At 43.3% G+C, this 26,183-nt stretch overlaps 1 protein-coding gene across 1 annotated transcript in view; it reads left to right on the top strand.

Moving 5' to 3' along the window:
* Positions 1-26,183, top strand: part of LOC148024637 (U5 small nuclear ribonucleoprotein helicase) — a 276,793-nt gene that overhangs the window by 201,368 nt on the left and 49,242 nt on the right. The window contains exons 27-30 of the mRNA XM_087694266.1: positions 8,625-8,705; positions 8,838-8,918; positions 9,146-9,349; positions 9,425-9,541. Of these exons, the coding sequence (XP_087550392.1) occupies positions 8,625-8,705; positions 8,838-8,918; positions 9,146-9,349; positions 9,425-9,541 (483 nt within the window). The remainder of the gene's footprint in view (positions 1-8,624; positions 8,706-8,837; positions 8,919-9,145; positions 9,350-9,424; positions 9,542-26,183) is intronic.

Genomic DNA, 26,183 nt, shown 5'->3' with positions numbered 1-26,183 from the left:
TTTATTCCTTTTTGGTCTTTTGGAGTGGTCGACTTTGAATCCACCGTATTCAGAAAGCCTCTTGACACCGCGCCTTCCAGATATGCTATCCAGTAAGACTCCCTATGATCTCCTATACCTCCGAGCGGTCTGCTCTGGCCTCCAGTACCTGGCGGATGGGTAGAGCCTCCAAACCGACCACTGTGCATGACCTTGTCTCGATGATAAATATCGTGTTCTACATCTCGGCCTCATAAGAAGGTGACCGCCCTGGCTTACTGCCTGCCAACAAAAAGCTTCCCATGAGATACATCCAAGGCTGGGTGCTATACAACGAAGGATGCGGCATGCTCCTCTCCACACGAGCTGCGCCTCCTCACATGACCAAAGGCAATGCTTCGGGGTTTCTAGAGGCTGCTGTGTGCAGCGCTTACAACATCCCTCCTCCCTCCTGCATCTGGGCAAACCAACTTTCCACTGCCAAGCCTCCATGTGCTACTAGCCATAAGAAATACGACATCCTCCTCGGCCTCCAGCTATACCATAGGCGGCACTAGAAGGTCCGTGATGCTGTGCTCCGCCCATTGCCTGCTACGTGACGGCGTCTAGTCCATATCCTCTTGCATCAGTACATGTCTGCCAATCCTGGCAGTGTACTCTAGGAACCTGAGTGGCTTCTTGGCAACTGCAGAGGCCAGCCATAGCCACTCTCCTGGATCCCACTCCAGCTCATCAAGTGGTTTGCTCTCCTAGATCCAAAGGTGCCACTCCCTGAGCTCCTTCCAAAAAGCATAGGGGTCCAGTCGCCATGTCTTCCCCTGAAGGCCCACCACCCAAATCCTCCTCCGCGAAAGGGTGGCAATCCCCTCATCTTGCTACCCTATCAAGGGCTAGACGTCCCCTCTCCTGAACGGTGAAGAAAGTCCCTGGCGGGGCACCACCCACTCTACCTGCCACTTGAAGGGGGATGCATGCTGGTGAAAACCTAGCTACCCATACGTCCCTGGCCTCTATCGGCTCTTGTATCGGGAGAGCAAGCCACTCCGGAGGTATTGCTGCGTCTATCTGCCTTCTCCTCAACTCCACTCCTCTTTGGCAGCCTGATACTCGCTACAACACCTCCTTGTCCACCATCTTGTACACCTCCCATTATGTCCTAATGGTATGAGCTGGGCCTTGTTAATCCAAGGGGCAGGACCAAAAATTGATAGTGTCTATGAAACTGACCTTCCTTTTTGGATAGGGTGGTAGATAACTTGATTTAACACAATATACAACGAGTGTAAAATTCAATAATCTTAACTAAATGCATTATCACATTGATCTTGGACAGCCAACACCTAATTGGCCCCAAAGTTGGGCCCCCTTGCATTATTTCTTTAACTTCTAATGCTTGAATTTGTAGTACATGGAGATATAAGTTGATCTCTCTACAAATTCCAATGCATTGGGCTGTCACTAGTGACCAGCAGTCAAGTTCCAATTTGCCCCTTGATTCTAACCATATCCGGGCAGAAAAGTGTATGAAATGGTAGCAGGCTGGCTTGGCTAGCAAGGTTATCACTTTATCAGAGAGAGGCTACATACAGGTGATATCAGCCTTGTCTACTATCCTACCACCACTAATGTGGTAGACATCTTTACCAAAGCTCTTTATCGTGAAAAATTTGAAGTATTTTGTAATGCTTTAAATTTGATCTCCTTTGGTGGATAACCCTTGTATCTTGATTACTCTTCACTCCAAGGGGGTTTGTTAGGTTTGACTCATGCCTATGTTGCAAGAGGAGTGTTGATGACTTTTAGTAGGACACTAGGGCACTTTTTACTCTCCGTACAAGAGGTTTTTCCCCCTAGATGTATTTCTTTTATTTTATGTGCCTATGTTATACAGTTTTGGGCACTTATCGTGTTTTACACTCTTCAGGTGTGAACACCCTTTTACAACCCTAAGGTTTAAGGGTTGTACTTTGTACTTGCACCTTACACTTGAGATTATTGCATTGGGTGTCGTGATCTCACACTCTACATTGTCAAATGTACTCTCAGCAGAGTCCTTCCTCTCACAATTGTTGTTTTGTCTCTTCTTAGTGGTGCTGAAATTTTGGGTCAATGTTTGGCTGACGATTTCTTTATGTTTCTTAAGGCTGATGGGACTAATGTAAATCAGGCAATGGTTGCATGGAATCTCTTTGCTTTAGCTTCAGGGCTTCATATTAATGCTTAGAAATTTACACCGATTTCTTGTATGGAGAGTGATTTGCAAGCTTTGGGTTTGCAAGGAGCTGTGATTCCTAAAGGAGATATTACCTAACACTCGGGTTATCCTATTGGTGTGGATCTAGCTCCTCATGCCTTGCTTGATTGGATGTCATCCTGTACACATGATTGGTTTATGTATTGGAAATCTCAAGGCTGGCCTCTTCATGTGAGACTTAATGTTGCTCAATGCATCATGATTAGTATGATCTCATTTTCTGTGCCTTTCCTTGGACTAAGAAGTCTCTTCTGGAACTAGTGTAGCCTATCCGTTTCATGTTGTGGAAAAAGAAAGGGAATCATTTGGGCCAAGTGTGGATTTCTTGGTAGCATGTGACTACTCCTAAAAGGATGGGGGGAGTAGCTTTATTGGATGTTGATGTCTATATAGTTGCTTTGAGATTGGAACTTTTACAGGCTTTGTGTGCAGAGTCATCCCTGGTTAGATATTGTAAAATTTTTCATTGAAAAGATGGGTATCTATCATGGTCACATGGTTAATCAAGTTTCTTGGTGGCATGTGCTGAATTCCACAAGGCATATTAAGGTCTCCCAGTCTTTTTTCCTTTCTCATTTGATTGCATCCTGGCAAAGAGGTTTTGTGTTTTGTAGTTCGCTTTGTAAGCAGGAGAATTCGTTGCAAGGAGAAGTGCTGGCTATATCCAAGTTGTTGGACTGACCTGATAAAGACTTGTAGTGAGATAAGTTGAATCGGATGGCTTGCTTGGGGTTGCAGACAGTCGATGATGGTGTCATTCTTGGGTAGCCCCATCTTTATTCTTTCTGATGCATTCTTCAGTACTTTTGGGTACCTTATGGCTATCATGACATTTGGTCGTCCTTACAGGAGCAGCTTTTGAGATACTCTCCATTGCCTACTTTACAGCCCTCATCTCCTTGGCAGGATTGGATGTTTGTGCTACCTGATGATTTCGAGGACAGGTCAGCTAATCAAATCTATCATGAGATGGTCAAGGTCAAGAGATGGGTCATTGGAAAGGCCAATAAATATGGCATATTTAGGATAACAAAAAGAAGTGCTAGGAAAGATTTCTCCAACTTTGGAAGTCTAAGATTCCTTATCAGGGTAAAGTTTTCATATGGAGGTTGCTTATTGGGGGTCTTCTGACTGGGGATGTGTTGTGTGCTTGCAAGATCTCCCGTGGTTGTTGTGTGTTCTGTACTGCATGTGAAGAGACATTGCTTTATCTCTTTGTCTCTTGCCTTGTTGCCCGACAGATTTGGAGTTTTGCTTCACGTGTGTGGTCCTCTTTGACTCAACAGCGGAAATCAGCTCCTTTGTGGATTATGGGAAGGATGCCTTCTATGTCCCCCTTGCAATTAGATCATTCCTTGCGTTTTCCATTTCCTTCGTTGGATAGGTTCGTGGCATATGTGGCGTACTCGAAATGCCTTCATTTTTGATTCAGCCTCGGGTATCCATGGTCATGTGGCTTGTGTTCGTGGTTTATTGTTATGGCAGATCTCCTCTATGGTTTCAGCTGACCTGGTTCTTCCTAGCATTGCTGCTCCTTCGCTGGATATTGTTTGCTCCATTGCGGTTGTCCTTTCTGTGTGATATTTCTGTGCTATGGTTGTAGAGGCCTTTCCGTTTGATTTGGGTTTGTTCTATTTTTCTTAGCTGATGTAATGGTTTGATGTAAATATTGCCATTTAATTCAATTATCTTCACGGAGAGAGAGAGAGAGACATCTCTAAAAGGCCAATGTGGCCTATGAGACCAAAGCAATACATACAATGACGGAGAGAGAGAGAGATAGAAAGAAAGAAAGTTATATTAACGTCTACAACAGGCCAAGTTGGCCTATGAGACCAAAATGTTGCATACAAAATGTTTGGGAGATTTCAAAAGTCCCAGTGAAGCTAACGTTTATGCTATGTTGAACTTAATCGAGTAGGTACAAAATGATATCTAGACTAGATACAATCTAGAGGTACTCCCAGTGCGGTGTGGAACTGCTCCTGGAGTGTTCATCCTAGGATGTCCCGCATGGGTTGGTCTAACATGGAGAGACTAAAGCAGCGGGGCAGGGCCCTCCGATGGCGGCGTAGTATCCCTTGTATCTTCGACATGTTTCTTCTGCGGGGACGGAGGCCGGCGGGGCGTGGGTGCCGGGCTTTGCCTCTCGCTGTGGCGAGAGAGAGAGAGAGAGAGAGAGAGAGAGAGAGAGAGAGAGAGAGAGAGAGAGATGGCTTGGCAGGCCGGCTGAATTTAGAAAAGGCTTCAGCTAACCAGGTGTATCATCTTCTGATTAAAGATCATCAATGGCTGGTTACTAAAGCTAATACTCTATGGGGATTGCGTAAATCCCGTTCATGGTGGAGGGCAACTGTGATGGACAGCTGGTTGAACAAGACACCCTTCAAATATAAGGTCTTTCTTTGGAGGATGATGATAGGTGGTCTTCCGCTTGCTTCAGCCCTTTCCAAGCGCCGAATCTCCAATGGCAACTGTTTCTTTTGGACCACCAGTGTGGAGTCCGCCCGTCACCGATTTATTTCTTGCCCCATCACTAAGAAAATCTGGTCATTCTTGTCAGCCGTTTGGCGAGCGGGGGTTGGTTTATCGTTACGCCCGTTTGATTGGGTTTTTGTGCAGCCCAAATACCCCACGCCGACACAGCCACATATGAAGATCATGTTTCACTTTTTGCGATATTGGGGCTGTTGGCATAACTGGACCATTCGGAATGCTTTTCTTTTTGATTCCGCCTATAATGGTTAGCGGCATATTGCTAGGCTTAAGGGTCTCTTGTATTGGCAGATAGATCTTCTCCGACACCTGACATGCTCTCTCGGGAGGACTTACGTCCCTGGCATATGGCAATACATTTCTGTTTCTAATCTGCTCAGGTATTCCCGCTTCTTTTTGAGTACCAACCGTTTGAAGGGTGTTCGAGCATGCTTATGTGTCATATGCCAAGTGCTATCTCTCGCTGAAAACGTGTTCGTGTCTCTCTGCACTCATCATCATACCAGCCATTTTGTGGAGCATTACCTCGTGGAGGTTTATCTGACGGTGTAGTATGTGGGAAAGCGTATGCTTCTGAAGTGTGTATTATCTCGGCCAACTGTCCTGTAAACTCATCCAGAGAGGCCTGTGTGTCTAGCTCCCTCAATGCATCTCGCACAGTAATGCTGTATATGTGTGAGGTCGCTTCCACAAAATCATAGCGTGGTAATTTTGGTATGTGTGACTGTGCTTCGTGTATATGCCCATATTGCATTGTGAAAGCTAGAATAGCATGGTCTACTACTAATCCAATTGGTCTGTCTGAGATTTCAAAACTTTTTATGTCAGGTGGCAAATGGGTGATCCAATCAAATAGTCTACTGTGCTTGACCCTTTCTTGTTATTTCAACATGTGAAGCCATTAGATCTTGGCCACTGTGGTAGCCCGTTAAGGATGGCCAAACCATGTGCACTTCCCAGTGCCAATAGGTGTGTTCCATATTCTGTTATCTCTCTATCTTGGGCTGATCTAACTAATCCCACTTCATCTAATGCAATATCTCTGAACATCTCATCACTAGTGTCAAAGAAAGTAGATTGATTGTTTCTTGTGCGTGCATTAAAGTCTCCTGCTAGTAGAACATTCCCAATTCTCATGTATCCCATTATGTCCTCATATAGTGGTGTATACGGGGATGCGTCTTTAGGGGCAAACTTAGAGTATGCAGGGGGAAAATAGCATATGGCAATATACATGTCTCGAGTTCTACTTGTGTGTAACTTGATCCACATGTATCTTGCCTCTACATCTCTATGTACCACTTGGACTGTATCTCGGAGCTCTTCTCTAAATAGAATTTGCCACACCTCCTGATCTCCTCGTCCCTCCAAGCCGTTTAGGCTGAGGGCGATATACACTTTCCCATCTATATCCATATACATCAGGTAAACGGTTGTCTTTACATTGATGTGTCTGAGTATACATAGCAATGTCTATACCTTTGAAAGTATCCTCAAAATAACCTACATTTGTCTTAAGGGAGCCATTGCAATTCCACAGTGTGAACTTTAGGGTCTCATAGGCCGCGCACCGTCATGCCATCCTTTTCTTTGTGATGTTGACTCTTCCATCTCTGTATATAGCCCATTTACCTGCTTTCCGTGCCTCTAGAACACGTGGCATATTTTCCCTCCTGTGGGCTAACTGGGCTGGGGTGAGGTCTTCATCTAGGTAGATCTTTTCTCCTTTAAGAGCGATCCTCTTGGAGAGGAAGGCTCTTTTCTTTTCCAGGTTTCCAAACTTCAAGATGAGGACTTTTGTTTTTGTGTCAACCTTCACGACTCGCCTAACCCCAATGATGGGTACATTTGTAGCTTCAATTTTGGTGGCAAGAGCTGTAGCATCTTCAATTGGGGAGCTTTTCTCATCTAGTCCAACCACTCTTATGTGGAGTGCGCATGCCCATCTTTTTGCCTCTTCTTCCAAGGTGGCATTCATGACTTCCACTTTGTTGCCATGCATTCCTTTGTTTTTTTTGCCACATCTATCCATTCTGCATTTTCTTTGACGGTATTCTCAACATTCTCCATTTTCTTTTGGGTGCCTTCCACCACGCTTGCATAGGTGTGCATGTCCTTTTTTAAAACATCCATTTCTTTTTGTAGTTCCGGTGTGGTTTGTGGTTCCTTTCGGGCGTCCAGTTTCTTTTTGCATTCCTCTAGTTATTCTTGTAGATTAGAGATCAATGAGTCTTTCTCTGCCATGCGTGCATCCAATGTTTGTTGCATCTCCTTTTTTAGTTCTTTCATCATTTCAGCTTGAACCCGCTCTTGTATGTCCTTTTCCATTTCCTTCCTCATGGTACATATTTCAGCACGGAGTATGGTCAACATCCCCTCATATAGTGTTTCATTAATTTTGCGGGATGTCTTCCCATATCTACTCGACCTTGGAGAGACATTCCAATCTCGGGTTTTACGCCCATAGGTTTTGTATCTCGTGTTCTTTGGCGGTGTATGAAACATTGTCTCCATGGTTGGTTTTGTGATTCCTTCATTGTCAGTTTGTTCCATCGTAATTATAGTATGCGCTATAGCATAAAACTGTTTACAGTCTGAGTAGAGTAGTAAACCTCAGACTACAGTAATCGACTAGTGCTATATCTTTGCCAATTGTAGGCAGGTGTAACAAACTAAATATAAGTGATAAGTTAGTGGCCATATGAGTATCATAATGACCACCAACATGCTAAGTATAGACGTACGAACCCATATAGCCAGGCGGTCCATCATCAATGTTCGCACATGTTGAGCTTGCATCTAGTGTCTGCATTCATGTCAATCTGAGAGAGTGTCTGCAATCTGAGAGAGTGTATGCATACGTCACTGCTGCCACAGTACATTCACAGTGTTTGCATTCATGTCAGTTTGCATTCATGTCAGTCTGAGAGAGTGTCTGCATTCGTCACTGCTGCCACAGTACATTCACAGTGCCTGCATTTATGTCAGTCTGAGAGAGTAAGTGCAATGTGAGAGAGTGTTTGCATTCGTCACTGCTGCCACAGTACATCCGTCACTGCTGCCACAGCATTCATTCGTCGCTGCTGCCACACTCCGTTCGTCACAGTGCATTCGTCAAACTACATTCATCAAACTTCATTCGTCAGAGTACACTGCTCTGCCAGATACGTGTGCTGGTGTCACGTCTGTCTTGTCTGCATCCGGCTCGTCACATCTGTTGTGTCAGCATCCGTCTGTTGTGCCCGTCACACCAGCGTCACGCAGCTCACGGTCCTGTCACGCCCGTCACACACGCCAGCGTCACGCCCGCCACGTCACGCCTGTCGCACCAATTCCCCATCGCGTCAGCTCCCCGTCACTCCAGGCACCAGCTCCCCGTCGCATCAGCTCCCTGTCAACGCATACTCGTCAGAGCATACCCGTCCGACCTGTCAGAGCATACCCGTCCAACCCGAGAGAGAGAGAGAGAGAGAGAGAGAGAGAGAGAGAGAGAGAGAGCTTACGAAAAAAAAAAAAAAAGAGAGAGAGAGAGAGAGAGAGCATCCATGGTTTACGAAAAAAAAAAAGAGAGCATCCATGGTCATGTGGTCCGTGTTCGTGGTTTAGTCTTATGGCAGATCTCCTGTATGGTGTCAGCTGATCTGGTTCTTCTTGACATTGCTGCTCCCTGGCTGGATATTGTTCGCTCCACACCAGCTGTCCTTTCTGTGTGATATTTCTGTGTTAGAGTCTTGGTAGGCTTTCATTTGTGTCTGTTTTTCTTTGCTGACCTGATGGTCTGATGTAAATATTTACTAAATTCAATTATCTTCACGAAAAAAGAGAGAGAGCACAATGCTATCTACAGTAAGGCATTGTTTCAAACGTTTTAACATCAAACAGTTTTGTCTTTCAGCTGGTAAGGCAGTGCTTAGAGAGTTTCCCCAAGGTTCACTTGTCAGCTAACATCAGTCCTATCACAAGAACTGTTCTTCAGGTAAAATTCTCAATTGAGTGATGCTCAAATGCTTTTGATTTGTAGATGCTTTGGTGGCTAAATGCGATATCACAAGCTTCTCTTGGCATTAATTTGGATGGGCTAGAAGATATTAATTCAGAATTTTTGCAGGTTAGTTTGACATTGACTCCAGATTTTGTTTGGAAGGAAAGATGGCATGGTTCAAGCGAAAAGTGGTGGATCTGGGTAGAGGTATTTTTCTCTCTTAGTTCTTAGATGCTTCCTCTATTTCTCCCATGCACTGCAGAACAGGTAGAATATACTCGATCTTTGAATCCTTCCTTAGACACACATTCACTGACTTGGTACTGGAAATCTCTTACCCTTAAACATTTCATGTCGGATACTCCAATGTGCATCAAATGTTAGACCATGAGATGCTGAAGGCCATTGTTCTGTTGTGGTTGCTATATTGGCAGGACTCAGATAATGAACACATTTATCATTCAGAGCATTTTACAATGACAAGAAAGACAGTTAATGAGGGAAGTCAGACTTTAACATTCACAATTCCCATTTTTGAGCCTCTTCCACCACAATATTACATCTCTGTGGTGTCAGACAGATGGCTGCAAGCAGAGGCAGTTCACACTGTCTCTTTTCACCACCTTATTTTACCAGAGGTGAGATATGTCTTTTTGGCTTGGTTCCTATTTTAGAGCAATTTTATCATAGTCACTATGCGTTATTTGCTGCAGCTACATCCGCCTCACACAGAATTGTTGGATTTGCGTCCTTTACCAGTCAGTGCACTTGGAAATGAAATTTATGAAAGTTTATACAAGTTTTCTCATTTCAATCCTATCCAAACACAGGTATATTCAGCTGTCAATGCTTCAAAGATAAAATATTTCAAACCTGTTGTACTTTTAAAATCTATCACATGGTTCATTGAGATAAGACTTTTTCGAATACCTAAGAGTGAATACAAAAAAGCAAAAGAAACAGATTTTGCAAGAACTGTCCATCATCTTTGATGACAAAGTGTAGCTTCTCAGCATTGAATCAACTTAATAGTCAATATGAAATTTTGCAGTAACTATAGACTCGCCCTGCACCTAGTCCCACCGGTCATGGAGTGAGTGGATGATGGAGGTCCAGAGCTCAGCCAAAGTTGCCTGTACTGAGAGGCTCTCCCCACCAAAAACCACCTGACAACATGCCTTCCAGTTCTGCCATCCAGTAAGACTCCCTACAATCTCCTATACCTCTGAGCAATCTGCTGTGGGCTCTTGTACCTGGCGGCTGGGTAAAGCTTCTAGGCCAACCATTGCGCAAGACCCAGCTTCAATGATGAAGATCGTGTCTTACATCCCGGCTTGATTCAGAAGGTGGTGGCCTTGTCTGACTGCCTACCAGCAGAAAGCTCCCTACGAGATACATCCAAGGCTGGGTGCTAGACGGTGGAAAATGCAGCATGCTCTTCTCGAACACAAGTTGTGCCACCTCGCACGACCAAAGGCAGTTTTGGAGTTTCCAAAAGCTGTTGTGGGTAGCGTTTACACCCTCCATCCTGCTGCAATTGGGCTAGCCAACTCCCCACTGCCAATCCTCCATGTGCCAGAAGCCATAGGAAATACGATACCCTCCTTGGCCTCTAGTTGTCCCATAGGCGGCGCCAGAAAGTCTGACGGAAGGCATCCGTGATACTATGCTCTACCCAATATCTCCTACACGAAGGCGCCTAGTCCATGTCCTCCTGCATCAGTATATGTCTGCCAATCCTGGCTATGTATTCCAAGAACCTCAGTGGCCCATACCTCGCCGGGCTCTATCGGCTCTATGATCGAAGGGTCAAGCCATTCGTGAGGTATTGCTGCGTGAATCTCCCTTCTCCTCAGCTTTTCTCCTCTCTGACACCTTGATGGCTGCTACAACACCTCTTGGTCCACCATCTTGTACACCTCTTGCTATGTCTTGATAGTGTGAGCGGGACCGGCCTTCCAGTGAGCCCACTAGATGTGGGGGTGCTTGCCAATCTGTATCCCGTCCCTATCTTGACTTGGGGATTCTAGGCCACTGGCAGGTGGTCTATGTCCTCTTTGCATCCTAGGGGGACTTTGAATTAGGGCCTTACACAGGCCCTACCATACACGAAGGATCTGGGGGGCGTGATCTGGGCCGCCATGAAGATCCATCTGAAGGATGGTCTCCAATCGCCACCAAGCCTCGATCTGCACTCCTAGAGACCCTCCAGCAGTAGGACCTTCCACATTTGCCCTCCTGGCATGAGCCCGTGCACTACTAGCTTGCCCAAAAGGGCCAATCTCTAAAACTCTGCGTCTATGATCCCAAGCCCTCCCTCAGACTGATACCGGATGATGGTCGCCCATGCCACCTTGGCCCGAGAATCCCTAGAATGGGGCCAGAGAAAATTCTGCACTAGGTGGCAAAGCTAAGCTACATAAGACGAGGAGAAACACCAACATGAGACAATGTACCATGCTATCACTAGGACGTGGTTGACCACCTGGGCTTGGTTTGCTAAGGAAAGGCGGGCAATACTCTTGTAGGTTAGCTTCCGCCTGATAGGGTCGAGTATCGGAAGAAATTGCTAGGTAGGAGTGATGTCAAGTTGCACCTGAAACCCGAGGTATCGGACGGTCTTCCCTCTGCACACCCATTTGAATCCCAAGTGGATGTCCCACTCCATGCTAGAGTCCGAGTCCGTAAGATAACCAACTGAGTTTCGCCAGTTGATTTTCACTCTTGTTGTAGTGCAAAACACCTCCAGAGCTAGTCTCTCTCTCTAGCATCAGATCATCGTTCTCTATATATAGTGCGGTATCATCTACATACTCTGAATCTAACAGCTCCGTCTTCTTTCTCACCAGAATTCGAAGGCCACGTAGCCCGCCTACACATGATTGGAGAAAGTAGGACATCGCCTTTGCAAAGAGTAGAAATAGGTACGGGGCCAGAGGATAGACCTGACGGACCGATCTCTCCACTTGAAACTCCTTCCCCCTCCTACCACCTATGAGAAGCCTGCTAGTAGTCGATTTGTAAAGTGTAGACACCCCGTGGATCCTTGCCTGGGGGAGGCCCAACCTCACCATGGTGCCCTCTAAGAAGTCCTAGTCAACCCTATTGTAGGCTTTCTCGAAGTCTAGGAGACGTACAACCAATCCTTGACCACTATATTGGACCCACTCAATCGCCTCGAAGAAGGTGAAGTCATTGTCAAGCATGCTCCTATCTTAGAAAAAACTTGTTTGTGTGTCGTGAATGATGTTTGGAAGCATGGGGCAGAGTCACCTACCGATCATCTTAGCTAGTGCCCTATAGGCTACAGACAACAGGGTGATCAGTCTCCATTGGGATAGCTCCAACCGGTCTCCTACTTTGGGGAGGAGACTGATAAGACCTGTCGATAGACTCCTTGGCATCCATCCTGAGCTGAAGATCTCCTGAAAGGCCAGCAGTAGGGAGCCCTTCACTACCTCCTAGTAGGTAGCGAAAAAGGCCTTAGAAAGACCATTCTCTTCCGGGTATTTTTGCCCGTCCTGTCCATGGAAAGCCTTCTCTAATTCCTTTTTTGTGAAGGGGTCTAGGAGGGAGCGACCCATCTCCTGTGCGACGAGGAACAGGATGTGGTCCCAAACCTGCTGTCTACAACCATGTCCTCTGGTTGAGATTGCCTCCTGCTAGAAGAGGCGTTTGTAGTAGTCAGTGGCAATCTCCATCACCTCATCTGGGTTGAAACGAATCCTCCCATATTGATCTTGGAGCCTGTGAATCTGATCTCGTGAAGTGCGAGGTTGATGCACCTAGAAAAACTCCTTGCACATCGTGTCCCTCTTCTGTGCCCAAAAAGCTGCTGAGTTACAAGTGGGGCCACGGACGGGCCACACTTGACGGGCAAGGACAAGCAGGGCAGGCATGAGGGGTCTGTTGAGAAACCCTTCACCCGCAGTTTGCGTTTTTTGCATTTCTGCGTTTTGCTTTTAGAGTTTGCGTTTAAGGTTTGTAGTCCCAAAAAGGGGCGCCATCCTAGAGTGGCTGTGCCTATTTATAGGCCACTCTCTCATTCATTCCTTATGACTGATTCATTCAGTCCGTCACCTCTTCTCTCGAGCCTCTCCACTACCCTCACACCCCTTCAGGAGGACATTGCGGTTCATGGTTCGTGGTTGTCTTCATCATCTTCCTTGTGCTACGGCACCCTTGGTCCCTTGTATCACATTCACTCCATGATTTAGAACTTCATCATTCCGTTCATCAGAGTTTCTTCTCTCTTCTCTTCTCTTCTCCATGTTTGCCGAGTTCACTCTGTCTTTCTCTCCGCCAACCCTACTGTCTTGCTGGTACGTCATCCTTTGACATGGTATCACAGCTGGATCTACTCAAACAGCGGCAAAGATCCTCCACTTCAGTGAAGGCAAAGACCGGTGGCGGGTTCGGCATCCACTTCTCTTCTTCTTCTACTACATCAAAATCTCGTTTTTGCAAATTTCAGGTGTTTTCAGCTTGCTGCCCACACCCCTTTCTCGGAGGACATCGCAGTCTCAGCTGTCCATTGCTGTCATCTACAGTCTGGCGCCTATTTCCAGCCTTCCACCCGCAGTTTGCAACTGTTTGTAGCAGACGACAGTTGGTGATCACTCTCCATTCAGAAAACAATCTCGTTTTTGCAAATTTCAGGTATTTCAGTTTGCAGCCCACACCCCAAATGCGGAGGATATAGCGGTCCAAGCTGGCCATTGCTGTCTACAACAGTCTGGCGCCTATTTCCAGCCTATCACACACTGTTCGGAGCTGATTTCAGCATATTGACTGTTGTTGCTATTTTTTTCTTTCGTTTTTAGTCTTTCTCTCTCCTGTAGCCTACGTTTTTAGTTTCTCTCTCTCCTACAGCCTACGTTTTTAGTCTCTCTCTCTTCACCTTCGTTTTTCTATTGGGATCAACCTCTTATTCCTGGTTACATCCTCCTCCCACTGGCAGCTCACTTCCAGCCTTTCCGTTGCCCTCCCACCCCTTGAGGTGGACATTGCAGTTCGCGCTTCACATTGCCCTCACACCCCTTGAGGCGGACATTGCAGTTCGTGGTTCATGGTGGTTGACCTCTTCCTTCTTTAGTAATGCACACTGGTATCCATGGCTTCTTTACCAACAAATGACCAGACTATTGGGTGCTCCTACTGTGTCATCACAGGACACACCACCGATACTTGCCGACTTCGACCCTTGCTTCCCACCCCTCCTGGAGTATATGCGTCTTCCACCAAGCACTCCTTGTGCCACCTCTCCTTTCTGGGCCACAAAGATTATTTTGCATCGGCTATCAGAGTACTATGCTCAAGGCAATAAGACGTATCCGATGCCCACTAAGTCTTTTGGGCACATGGAGGATCGATTGGCGCTACGACCTTCTAGAGATCGTCGCAATGCCAGTAGCAATCTTCTCCCACTTATTTTCAGGTACAGTGGCTTCCACGACCTACGGACCTGCAGTCCGCTCCATCGAGAGACAATGATTGTTTGATGCCGTCTCCTCGTCAGTCTACTCCTTTGAGAGACAGTGGCTGCTCGACTTCTTCCTCTTCTTCGGCTACGCAGTCTGCTCCACTAAGAGACAACGATTGTTATCCACCTCTTGCTCATTCTGAGCCCCACCCTTCCCCACCCTCGACTACTCAGGTTTGAGAAGCTACCTCTGGGAGCTCTTTGGCACCCCAGATACCTTCTTCAGCACAATCAGCGGCACTTCCTTCATCATCAGACATTTCGAAGTCGATGATCCATGAGTTTTTAAATTCCCTATCTACTTCAAAGGGGGATTTAGAGGGGCATGTTATTTCTTTGCCCTCAAAGGGGGCATCTACTTCTTCTTCGACTTCAGCGGGGGCTCCTCCACCTCCCACCTCAGAGGGGGAACCTACTCCACATGAAGTTCAAGCATCCTCTACTTTCTTGGGGTGGCTGTCTTCGACTAGTCATCTCTTCTACTGATATCCAAGATCTTCAAGTACCACCTAGATCGAGACCTCAGAGGTTTAGCCGCAACTTGGTGACGAGACATTCGTATTCCTTCCAACATGGATGCATGGAGCTAGTGGCTTCTCTCCCGAGATTGAGTTTCGGATTCTCCAGTTGACTCTATCTACTGTTCTTTACTACAGATTACCTTTCAAGTGGAATCTTGGATCTTAGGAATCCTCTATATCTTCCTCCTCCTCTGCATTGTATGTTTTCATCATCTTTGTACTAGGGCGCTTGGGCAAGTGAAAAATTTTCCCACAAGGGGCATTGTCCAAGTGGCACCTACTGCATGAGCATTCTTCAGCATGTAGCATTGCATCTTCACCTCACTCTTCTCGTGTTCCCCTTTTTGGGCCTGAGAGGGGGTGTTGAGAAACTCTTTACCCTTCACCCGCATACTCACTTTTATCATCCTTAGGCACTTATCCTAGTCAGTGCGAGGGATTGGCTTGCTAGTTTTGTGCTTCACTTGGGTTTAAAACTCTCTTTATATTTTCCTATCCGTCACTTAATCGGCCGCTTCCCCTATATTACTTATGTATTTTCAAAACAATTTTTTAAAAAAATCCATTCGGCCTTTATAGGATTTGGTAGGCCCTTGGGCAGCCGCCAAGCACCCTTGGTCCAATGCCCTAGCCTCTTTGGGGTGATCACTTGGGGCTCCCTTGGTAAGATAACCATCGCCTCTGTAGTCTTGGTAGGCCATTGGGCAGCCGACGTGCACCCTTTGTCCGATGCCGTAGCTGCTTTGGGATGGGATGCCTTGGGGTAAATCAAAATTTAGGATGATCTTCTTTTCTCGCTCTATTTTGGGCCTGAGAGGGGGTGTTGTACTAAGAGCTGCTCTTAGCCACTTAAACAGCCCCAAAGCATGCTTATTTTAGGCTTATTTTAGCCAAAACCCTAAAACGGGAAGCGGATCGAGAGAGTTAAGTGGGAGAGGATCTAGAACCCTAATTTTCTATAAATTGGCAGCCAACTCTCCACTCTTCTCTCAATCTCATTTTTGCAGGTTTCAGGTGTTACCAGCTTGCTACCCACACCCCGATCACGGAGGACATCTCAACCCTTGCTGTCCATCATTGTTCCCTACAGTGTGGCGCCTGTTTCCAGCCCTCCACACGCTGATTGCTATTGTTTCTGCCTGGCGACTGACTGCTGGTCAATTGCACTGCTATTGTACAGGCTGTCACATTAGCAAACTGCTGCGTTTGCAGGCTTTAGCTGTCATCTGCAGTTTTCTCTCTCCTCTCAGCTACGTTTTCAGTCTTTCTCTCTCTTGTAGGCTGTCCTGCCTGCGTTTTTAGTCTTTCTCTTACCTATTGCCTACGTTTTTAGCCTTTCTCTCTCCTACAAGCTATCTTGCTTACATTTTTAGTCTTTCTCTTACTTGTTGCGTGCGTTTTTAGTCTTTCTCTCTCCTCACTCTCCAGCTCATTACCCCTGCCCTGATCCTTGAGATACAGGAGTTCGAGGTTCAGTATTTATTCACTGCATAGTGTATTTGGTGCATGAGCACGTATTATTAGTAGTCATATCATTTCATTTATTCACTGTGTTCATTGTCTCTGAGTTACCCTAACCCTAACTGTGCTCTTTTATCAGTCTGTGCTTTGTCATATGGTTTCTGTTTATGCTTCTATGTTAGGGTATTTTCTTTATATGACCCTTCACCTGCAGTTTGTGTTTTTGCGTTTAGGGTTTGCAGTCCCAAAAAGGGGCGCCATCCTAGATTAACTGTGCCTATTTATAGGCCACTCTCTCATTCATTCCTTACAGCTGATTCATTCAATCCGTCACCTGTTCTCTCAAACCTCTCCACTACCCTCACACCCCTTCAGGAGGACATTGCGGTTCGTGGTTCGTGGCTGTCTTCATCATCTTCCTTGTGCTACGGCACCCTTGGTCCCTTGTTTTACATTTACTCCATGATTCAGAACTTCATCATTCCATTCATAAGAGTTTTTTCTCTCTTCTCTATGTTTACCGAGTTCACTCCGTCTTCCTTCGCGCAAACCCTATTGTCTCGCTGGTATGTCATCTTTTGATAGGGTCAGTCAAGGACGGGATAGCAAGCACACATGACGGTCAGAAAGTCTTGCTTTCACTTGCTATAGTTGTTTCTATTATTTGCTTAGCTTCACCTGCATTAACAAGGCATTTTCTTGGATATGTTTGAAAATTTTTTTTCCAAAAGAAAAAGAGTTCTATTAATGACGCCTCAAAAATTAACCATTCTTGCAAACCCTGTACAAGTAGGTAATTGTCTCCTAGATACAATGTTTGAGTGCTTGGTGGAAAAAGGTGCCGAAAGCCCATGTCCACATGAAAGCATCTCTCCTCCTCATTTACTCAGAACCACCTTGCAGCCTCTCCCATCTCTTGCAAAGAGTATGAATAGTTTCTGTCCAAATCCTAGAAAGATTTATTGATTTGAAACATCTTGGAAGTCAATAGCCTGACTAGACATCGTAGTCCAAATGAGCTACTATCCCTGATAATGACCTTGAGTCCACTATGCTTATGAGTAGCCCAAAGTGGGAATTGTGCTCAAGTGTCGGTAACTGATAATGAAGCTGTGGCTTCCCTAAAAATCCTCATATTTATATGTTGGGCCTTTGTTTGCGGCCCAAGCTACTACCCTGAAGTTGCTACCATAGTATTTGTTGTGGCATGAAATTTTCTTAGTATGCTAGCACTCTAATCCTTTGCTTAGAGCAGCCTATGAACTTTGGCTGATCCTAGTCTTCTCTTGGAAGTGGGCGGACATGCTTCATAGTGAAAGTGAATATCATGTCTCTAGCAATGACAATAACACCAAGTAGAATATCCCATTTGGAGAAGAGACCTATCCAAGTCCTAGAGGGGGCTATATTTGTCATCCACTCAAGAGAGACTCCATCTGTTTTTGACACCTTTTAGCTCCCTATAATTTTTGCCTTAAGATCCCCTGCGGTAGTTCTTGAAAAGAAAACTAGTCTCTCTTTCAAAAAGGGATCTACTTTTAGAATCTTGCCAAGAAAGATGGATCCTCTATCCAAGGGTGTGGTGAAACTTTGATCTCAAGTAATGATTGAAGAGAAGAGATAATCTAACCTCAAAACTCCTCCTTAGGTCTTTGGTTCTAATCTCTTGAAAAATCCAGTAAATGCTAGGCTACCATGGTCCTCCAAGTGTATATAGGTTAGATAGAAGCAAGAAAGCAAGTGCCAAAAGCTAGCACACACAAGAATAGCTTGTTCTATTCTATCTCAACCTTTTTATACAAGTTTTTGGGGTTAGGGTTTCGCCTCCCCCTTCAACGTTCTAGCACTCTTTTTGGCCAAGTGACCAGTCACTCCTCCATGCATGCATCTAGAGCTACTGATATACATGCCTTTAACTCCAATGCTACACATTTATCAATACAATTTGCTCAGGAGGGAGCCCCGAATCTCTTTACATCCTTCAAAATCATCATAAAAATCGAAAATTTATAAAAAAAATTGGTCCTTCCAAGCTCTTAATTTCTTCATGTCTTCACATTGTTAACATCAACATTTTAACAGGGTACTCGACCCTGCTAGACTTGCGTACCATTGGAACACTCTGTGGAGCCTTTACATTATTATGTGCTCTTTGTATACTTGGTGTCCTGATTGAGAAATACCAAGCTCATCATCCAAACTCTTTAAACCACTAGAATCTCCATCAAATCCCAGATGACTGATAGATGCGTCATTACCGTCCAACACTTTCTTCTTTTGACCTCCATAGCAATAGCTTCTTCCAACGTTCCTTTCCTAGAAGAAAACCACTACAATTAGCTTAATCAATTAGGATATAATTTGGCTATTTAGATCAATGATCCCCAAGCTACCTTTGCCTTGATTGGGATTTTTTTTCTCCTAACAAAATAAAGTTTCTGATGAGACATTTCACTTGGCCAATGCATGACCTGAAGAATGCCCATTAGGAAGTGATATATCAGATGGTTGCTAAGGAAAGCCTCGTTGTGCTCCAATAAAATAGCTTTTATCTAGGCTAAGGAGAAAAGGTGACAACTATTTTTGTGAGGTAATTCCAATTCCCACATGATATTGAAGATATCTCATTGTAGTCCCGTGAGGAACCCAAGTAAAGTCCTCATGAGCTCTCCATGTGATTGTTTAGTGTCACATACCCAAAACCATAAGTCTTGTGCTAGTTGATGAGAGCATCAAAATTTCTACTAAAGATCAATATAGTTGCATCAAAGGTCTTGAAGTTTCTATCATTCTCATCATAGTACGCGGGAGTTTCAAAAACAGGAGAAATGAAAATAGAAAAAAACGGAGTTTTGGAGGTTTTGCCAAATTTTAAAAACGAGGAAATATATTTCGGATTGTACACTAAAATAAATACAATATTATGTAAGTATGTAAATATATCAATACCTACAAAAACATGTATCTAGCAAATTTCATACAAAACTTTAAGTCTTCATGTCATATGATTGAAATCATGATTCATTACACATGTCACGACTCACGAGTGAAGATTCAGGAGTCAAGACTCAATGGTTGAAACTTAAGATAGCTCAAAACGATGAATACTCAATTTTCAAAACTTAAGGCAATAAAATGAATTTTAATTTATGACTCATGAAGCATCTATGATCCAAAGAGCAGTGAAGACTAATATCCAAAATAGTGAAGACAAACATCAAGAACAATAGAACAAGAATCAAGATGTATAATTCAGGAGTCGGAACTCAATGGTTGAAACTTAAGATAGCTCAACATAACTAAGACTCAATTTTCAAAACTTAAGGCAAAAGTGAATTATAATTTATGACTCATGAATCATCTATGATCTAAAGAGTAGTGAAGGTTGACATCAACAACAATGAAACAAGAATCAAGATGCATAATAAGTGAAATCAACATACAATGATACATGTAACTATATCATGTGAATATTCTATCAAAACTCTAAAGTCCAGTGAGTATTGAGCACTGAGCACTGTGTACTAGTCTCTAGACTTTAGTAACTACTGAGTAAGAAGTATCAACATTAATGAACAATTGGCAACTATAGTCTCGATTTTGCAATGCCAAATTGAGTCTTGTATATTATGAGTCATGATTCATCCAGACTCTAAGGATTTGTGCATCATCTTCTCATCTGATTTTGAGGACCATGATCGAGAAGTTGATGAAGCATCTTTAACCTGAGTCTTAGACTTCGGCTCTAACTTTATCTCTGATGCATGGCCATTTATGGCCCTTGCTCTAGTGGCTCTAAGCCTCCTCTATGCACGAGTCGTATGCACTGGTGCCGATAGCTCCTCATAGAGCATGGAGTAGATATGTTGCTCCTCCTGTGGTATCTCTTGGATATCATATACCTTCTCTATATCAATCTTGTCAACATTCACCTATAAAGGTGAACAAGACAAAGATATATCACATGAGAGAACTTGAAAATATTCAACATGTTCAATGTTCATATATATCATAATTTACAATCCAACTTCCAAGCAATGTGAAGTGTGAAGATTAAAATGTTAATTATACATAATACTAATCATTACCAATTTACCTATGAAGGCTTAGGGGATAGAGCCATACTCTCAAGAAGTTGGAGATTGCAATGGCAAAACACTAAACGATCGAGCTGGGCAATTGTGAGCTTGTTTCTCTTTTTGGTGTGGAAGAGGGCCCATATACTCAAGTTTCTCTCAGCAGTCCCTGAACTACAATCTTGTGAGATGACATGAATGTCAATGTATTTCTATTTAAATTTTAGAGATTGAGGTTAAGTAATTGGCAATTGCTAATATGCAAGTTGCAAAAATTAATATTCAAGTGGGCAATAGATTATAGAATGTATTACCTAGGTTACATAATGCATTAGATTATCAAGATTCAAAATATAAAAGTCACCAATCATATACCAAAGTAGAAGCACAATTGCCATATTTCTCCCGTCAAGAGATAGGTTGAAGCTGTGTCTTTCAAAGCCTAGTTGTGGGTCAGCCAAAATGAAGAGAATGATTGTAGAATACCAGCAAATCATCCTCTACTCTCCTCATCATACCTATATCATCCCTTGTAAGGCACCTCATATACTCCATAAAGCCTTTTTCTAACTCCTTGCTAATATATTGCTCCTTGCTGCGTCAAAGGGGATGTAGGATACGTGTGACAACATGGATTGCTTTATGGAACCAATCCCATCATGCATTCCACACTGCATGAATCTCATCAACCCTTAGAGCAAAGGATGATGAATCATAGATAAAATAAGTTAAAAAGTTAGAAGTTTCAATAATGATCAATCATCAAGAAGTCATTAACACTAAATAGTTACATGTATAAAAGTTAAATAAGAATTTACTTATCTTAGGGCAAAAAGACTCTTCACCAATGCCTCTACCTCAATCCACCAACTCTCATCTAAAATATTATATCTAAAAGTGAGAGCCTTTGGAGACTCTCTCCCACTCCATGTGAGCCATTCCTGGCATGCAATGGTATGTATTAAATTTGGATGGACCTGTATAAACCTCTCCAATAAGATAAACATATAAACACATTTACGTAAGGCCCGATGTCTTTGTTGGGAATGCATGCCAAGTGTTCTTTCATGTGCGTTATGCTCCTTGATTTCTCCAATCCACAATAGTTGCACCGCCAGTTCTTCGATCCGTCGGAGCCCTCATATCCCTTGATTGGAGTGACATGCCTCCAATATGGATTTGGCGCCATGATTAGGTAATGGGAGGAAGAGGAAGAAGAAGAAAAAAAAAAAAAGAGGAGAAGGAGGAGACTCAAGAGCTGGAGTGTACCCTGCAGGATTGAGGAGTGTCGAGATGATCGCGATTCCCTTCGAATGAAGAATGCTAGCGGGTTTTCTTCTTGGATAACCTGCGGGCTACTACTTGTTTCGGACCGCAGGACGCTGAAACGCCGGTTTGCCTTTTTTGTTTTGGTCTAAAATGGCTGGTCCATTTTGGCAGCCCCAAACTGCTGTTTTGCAGTACTATGCTTCTCATCTAAGTATTTTGTTGTGTCATCTACAAACTTCACATCAAGGAGGTCCTCAATTTCTCATGATGGGTAACCTAATGTCTCTTGTGCTAGTGGATCTATCTATAAAAAAGTAACTCATTGCCTTTGCTACAAAGAAGAATAGGAAGGGGGCAAGTGGACAGGTTTGTCTTACTAATCTCTAAATGTTGACCCTCTCTCCTCTAGCACACTAAGAAAGACTTAGCTATGGATTGAAGAATAGAGAGCTACAACTTGTTTGAGCCATTGCTTTTGAAATCCTTAGCATGGTGTCCTCCAAGAACCAAGAACTTCCATTTACTTGGTCATGTGCCTTTTTAAAATCATACCATCTCTAACAAAACCAATTTGAGTGGGACAAATAATGTCCAATGTCATGCAGACATGGAAATCTATTGCTTTGCTTAGCATTTGATTATAAGTTAATCAAATGTGCAAATGTGACTTGCACATGTGAGGTGCAAGTTAATTGTTTCACAATGTGGGACCCAAGACCCTAAGATATCAAGTGGGTACCAAAGGTACAAAATGTAAAAGTTGTAATAAATTATGCCTAATAGGTACTAGATGTTACCGGGTGTTTGAAGTTGGCCCAAAACATTTAATTAGCCATGAGTGTTAGTGGTGGTAGTAGAGAATTGGCATTAATTGATTAATTAATGCCAATTCCGAGCTAATGATTGCTCAAGATTACTTGGGTGATAAAGTGGCCTAGCCAATTTAATTGTTGGCTGATTAGATTAATTTTCCTGGCACAGAAGTAATTATTTAATTAATTTTCAGATTTTATATTCTGAATATTAATTTAATGGGCTGGACGATACTGGAAATTCAGTATAGAAGTCTGCCACTTGGAAAAAATTGCCCATAGAAAGCCTGGGAAAGTTGAATTGGGGTGGCTTTTGCTGCTGCTTGCTTTTAGGGCCATTTCTCAGCCATTGGAGACCATTTTGGTGAAGGTGATTGCATATTCCTGACCAAGGGAAGCTTATGATCACAGCTGATGCACTTTCTCCTGAAGATTACAACCTTTGATACTCTCTTTGCTATTGGTGAATCCATTTGGGGTTGGAAAACAGGGTGAGTAGCTCAAATTCACCAAATTCTTGTGACAAATCTCTGAATTTCTCTCTTTACCACATTCTCTCCCTTTCTCCTGCCATTTCCTAGCTTTTCTCTAAGTTTTACGTCAATCTAGCCATTGGAGGTGGAGATTTTGGTGCATCTCTGTTGTGAACCCTAATTTACAATAGAAATTAGAGTTTAACAGCCAACTTGGGAAGTGTGCCCAAATTTTAAGGTTTCATACTTGAATTTTTAGAGCTGAAATCAATGTACTTCAAGACGATTCAAGAGGCTAGCCAGCCAACATTGAATTTGGGGCTAATTTATTTCCTAAGGAGCACATGTGAAGGTTAATTCCTTGGCAAATCAAGGGGCAAATTGATTTGAAGGCTTGCTGGTCATTTATGATAGTAAGAGGCAATTGGATTAGTAGAGAAGGTTGAAGAATTTGAGTTATATTCCATCCTTTTGCAATAGAAAAGAAATATTGCAAGGGGTGCCAAGTTTTGGGGCCAACAGGTCGTCCAATGTCCAAGATTAAGTGGTAAAATGTGCATTTTCAGTTTATTGAGTGTTATACTTGTTTTAATTAGTGTTAAACTAGATTAGTACCACCCTATCCGAGGAGGAAGGCTGGTTTCATCCGATGTCAAATGAGCTAGCCAATCCAAGTTTGATCGTGCTTGTGAGAATCTCATAAGCAAGTCTAAGAAACCTAATTGGTCTCCACTATTGGTCTTGGCAATGAGATGAATCTCACAAAAAGCTACAATAAGACATGCATTAATAAGATCCCTATAGCTCAAGACAAAACACTTATCCAATCCATCATGGGCACTTTCTTGGGGGAAAGGCCATAAGTGCCTTCTCAAGCTCCTCAATGACAATAACTATCAAATGTTGGCTCATCCCATTAAAGAAACTCTGCTAGTGCTTTGCCAAACAACCTTAGTCCCATGCATAATCAAGGGGTCTAGCGTGGATTCCAACAAAGCTATGTAGTACTTTGTACATACCTGTGCAATCTTATGTGGGCCTTGTGTTATGGAAATATCATCTCTTTTGACTATATGTAATCCCTTATCCCTATGTAGTATCATAGTTGTTAGGTATGAAAAGTACGGTACGGTACGGAACGATAAAATACGGTACTAAATGGTACCTTAAGAGTTTATAGGGTACGGTACGATATTAGTACCAATAAAAAATTAACTTCATTATTTTGAACTATAGATGATAGAACAGATGTTAAGAGTCTAAATAGCAATGCTATTGGAGTATATAAGATGAATACTTGAGAGTAACACTCCAAAACCTCTATGGGATATGCCGCATGCGCAACATGCGCTACAACTTACAAGTACATACCTAGGAGTGGATATATCATACATGAATGATCATACAAATAAGAGGCATGTATGCTTGAGAGGAGAAGGTTGAGAGAGAGAGAGAGAGAGAGAGAGAGATGAAATGACATGAGATGCTTTATTAACGTCTACAAGAGGCCAAAATGACCTGTGAGACTAACAATTACCAAACAAACCACCAAAGGTTTTGGTAAAAGATTTATGAATTTTGTTATGGTTTTGTTTGGCATTGCTAAGGCTAAAGTAGCTACCAATGGTACATTCACTAATTCGTGTACTCTTAGAAGGTACATTAGGCCAAGCTATCCTCTGGCCTAGTTTTATTAGCAATGTGTACTAATGCTTTGGGTTGGGTGGTGCAAAATAAGCTATGAACAAAAGTAAAATCAATAGGATTAAGCTACTTGATGATTCTCAAATGGTGCTGAATTTATTTATTGATGACACTAACATATTGTGAAAAATGATGGGACATCAACTAGAAACGTTTGGAAGTGCTTGAATACCTTATGTATGGCCTTTGGCTCTAGGATAAATCATAACAAAACATGTATGAGGAGTCTAATCAAGCTTCCACCACCTTTCTTGGTTGATCGATCAAGGCTACAGAATCACCACCACCACCACAACAACAACAGTCAACAACCCAAACCACCACCAACAACAACAACCACGCACCACCCAAAAAAAAAAGTGCTTGTTTTTTTGTACAAATTCGTACGGTACGGTACGGTACGAACCGTATAGTACGAACCAATTCGTACTACGTACGAGTGCAACTATGTGTAGTATTTAGGTCTCGTAGCATGAAAGAAGTCCCTATTTACTTTGTCTTGAAACTAAGTCTGGAATGAAGTTCCTACATGAAATTTGTACTTTAATCTAGCTTCCTTGAGAGCATCTATCTATGCTATGGAAACATTCATCTCTCATCCACCCATCTACAATTGGGGCATCTCTTCTCCTTCCTTTGAAGTGCAGCCAATGATGCTTGCTGGCCTCTCCCTCACAAGGCCTTGTTGTAGAAGAAGGAATTGATCTCTTAGAGGCTGTTATTGAAGTCTCTATCTATCTGTCCAACTAAGATCGGTTTGGAGTTGCAAATGTGTGACTGACTCTCTAAGATCCTTGTATTGGCGTATAGGAGGTTTGGAATTATGAAACTTGACGTTGTTCTCTAACTCTCTCAAAAAGAACTAGCTGATGAGTGGTCCAATAGAGTTGTGCTAGGGATGATGCCAACTAGTCATATCTCTCACAAGCCTAGTCATACACAAAATCTTTTGGTCCTAGAAAAGATCCTAGCTCCTAATGCCTTGTCTCTACTAAAGAATAGAAGTATTCGTGTGGATCTACTAAACTCCAATGTGAATGAAGGTTCATATTCTTTGGTTTGGATTGTGACTCTTGCCATGCGGCATACTCCTCTCCTCTAATAATCCTTGTTCATTTTCCCCTTCTATCCTTCATGACCTCCACCATAGTCATAGTTGTCATGTACAAAAAGTATGATACAATACACCATCATGAAATATAGTACTAAATGGTTCCTTATGATTTTGTAATGTACAGTATGATATTAGTATTAAAAAGGCATTTAACTTGATTATTATGGACTATAGATGATATAACACTTGTTTAAAGTCAAAATAGCAATGCCATTAGAGCGGGATCCGTCCACATTGAATGGTCAGGTTGATCTGTCCCATCCATCCCATCCAGTTCAACCCATTCGACTATCCAATGGTTTCACTACATTAGTGAAACTGCATTTTTACTTGGTCAAACTAGTCGTTCGATCAACTTCTGTGATCATTGCCCATGCATTTTCAGCCCATTTGCATAGATAAACATGGTTGGCCCTTGAGTCCTCTCGACAGCTTGCCAAAGAGGGTGACACTTCATGCTGGTATGCATAGCTATCAACTTGGTTCGAGTTGCATGGCTTTAGCATCAACAAGCTACCCCCTTCCAATATTCCCTTCGTGCACCATCTCTTACCTTGAGT

Source organism: Lygodium microphyllum, chromosome 15, assembly GCF_053477565.2.
Source record: "Lygodium microphyllum isolate KBCC chromosome 15, Lygodium_microphyllum_v1.1.10, whole genome shotgun sequence".
Lineage (NCBI taxonomy): Eukaryota > Viridiplantae > Streptophyta > Polypodiopsida > Schizaeales > Lygodiaceae > Lygodium > Lygodium microphyllum.
This window is presented reverse-complemented; position numbering and strand designations above follow the sequence as displayed.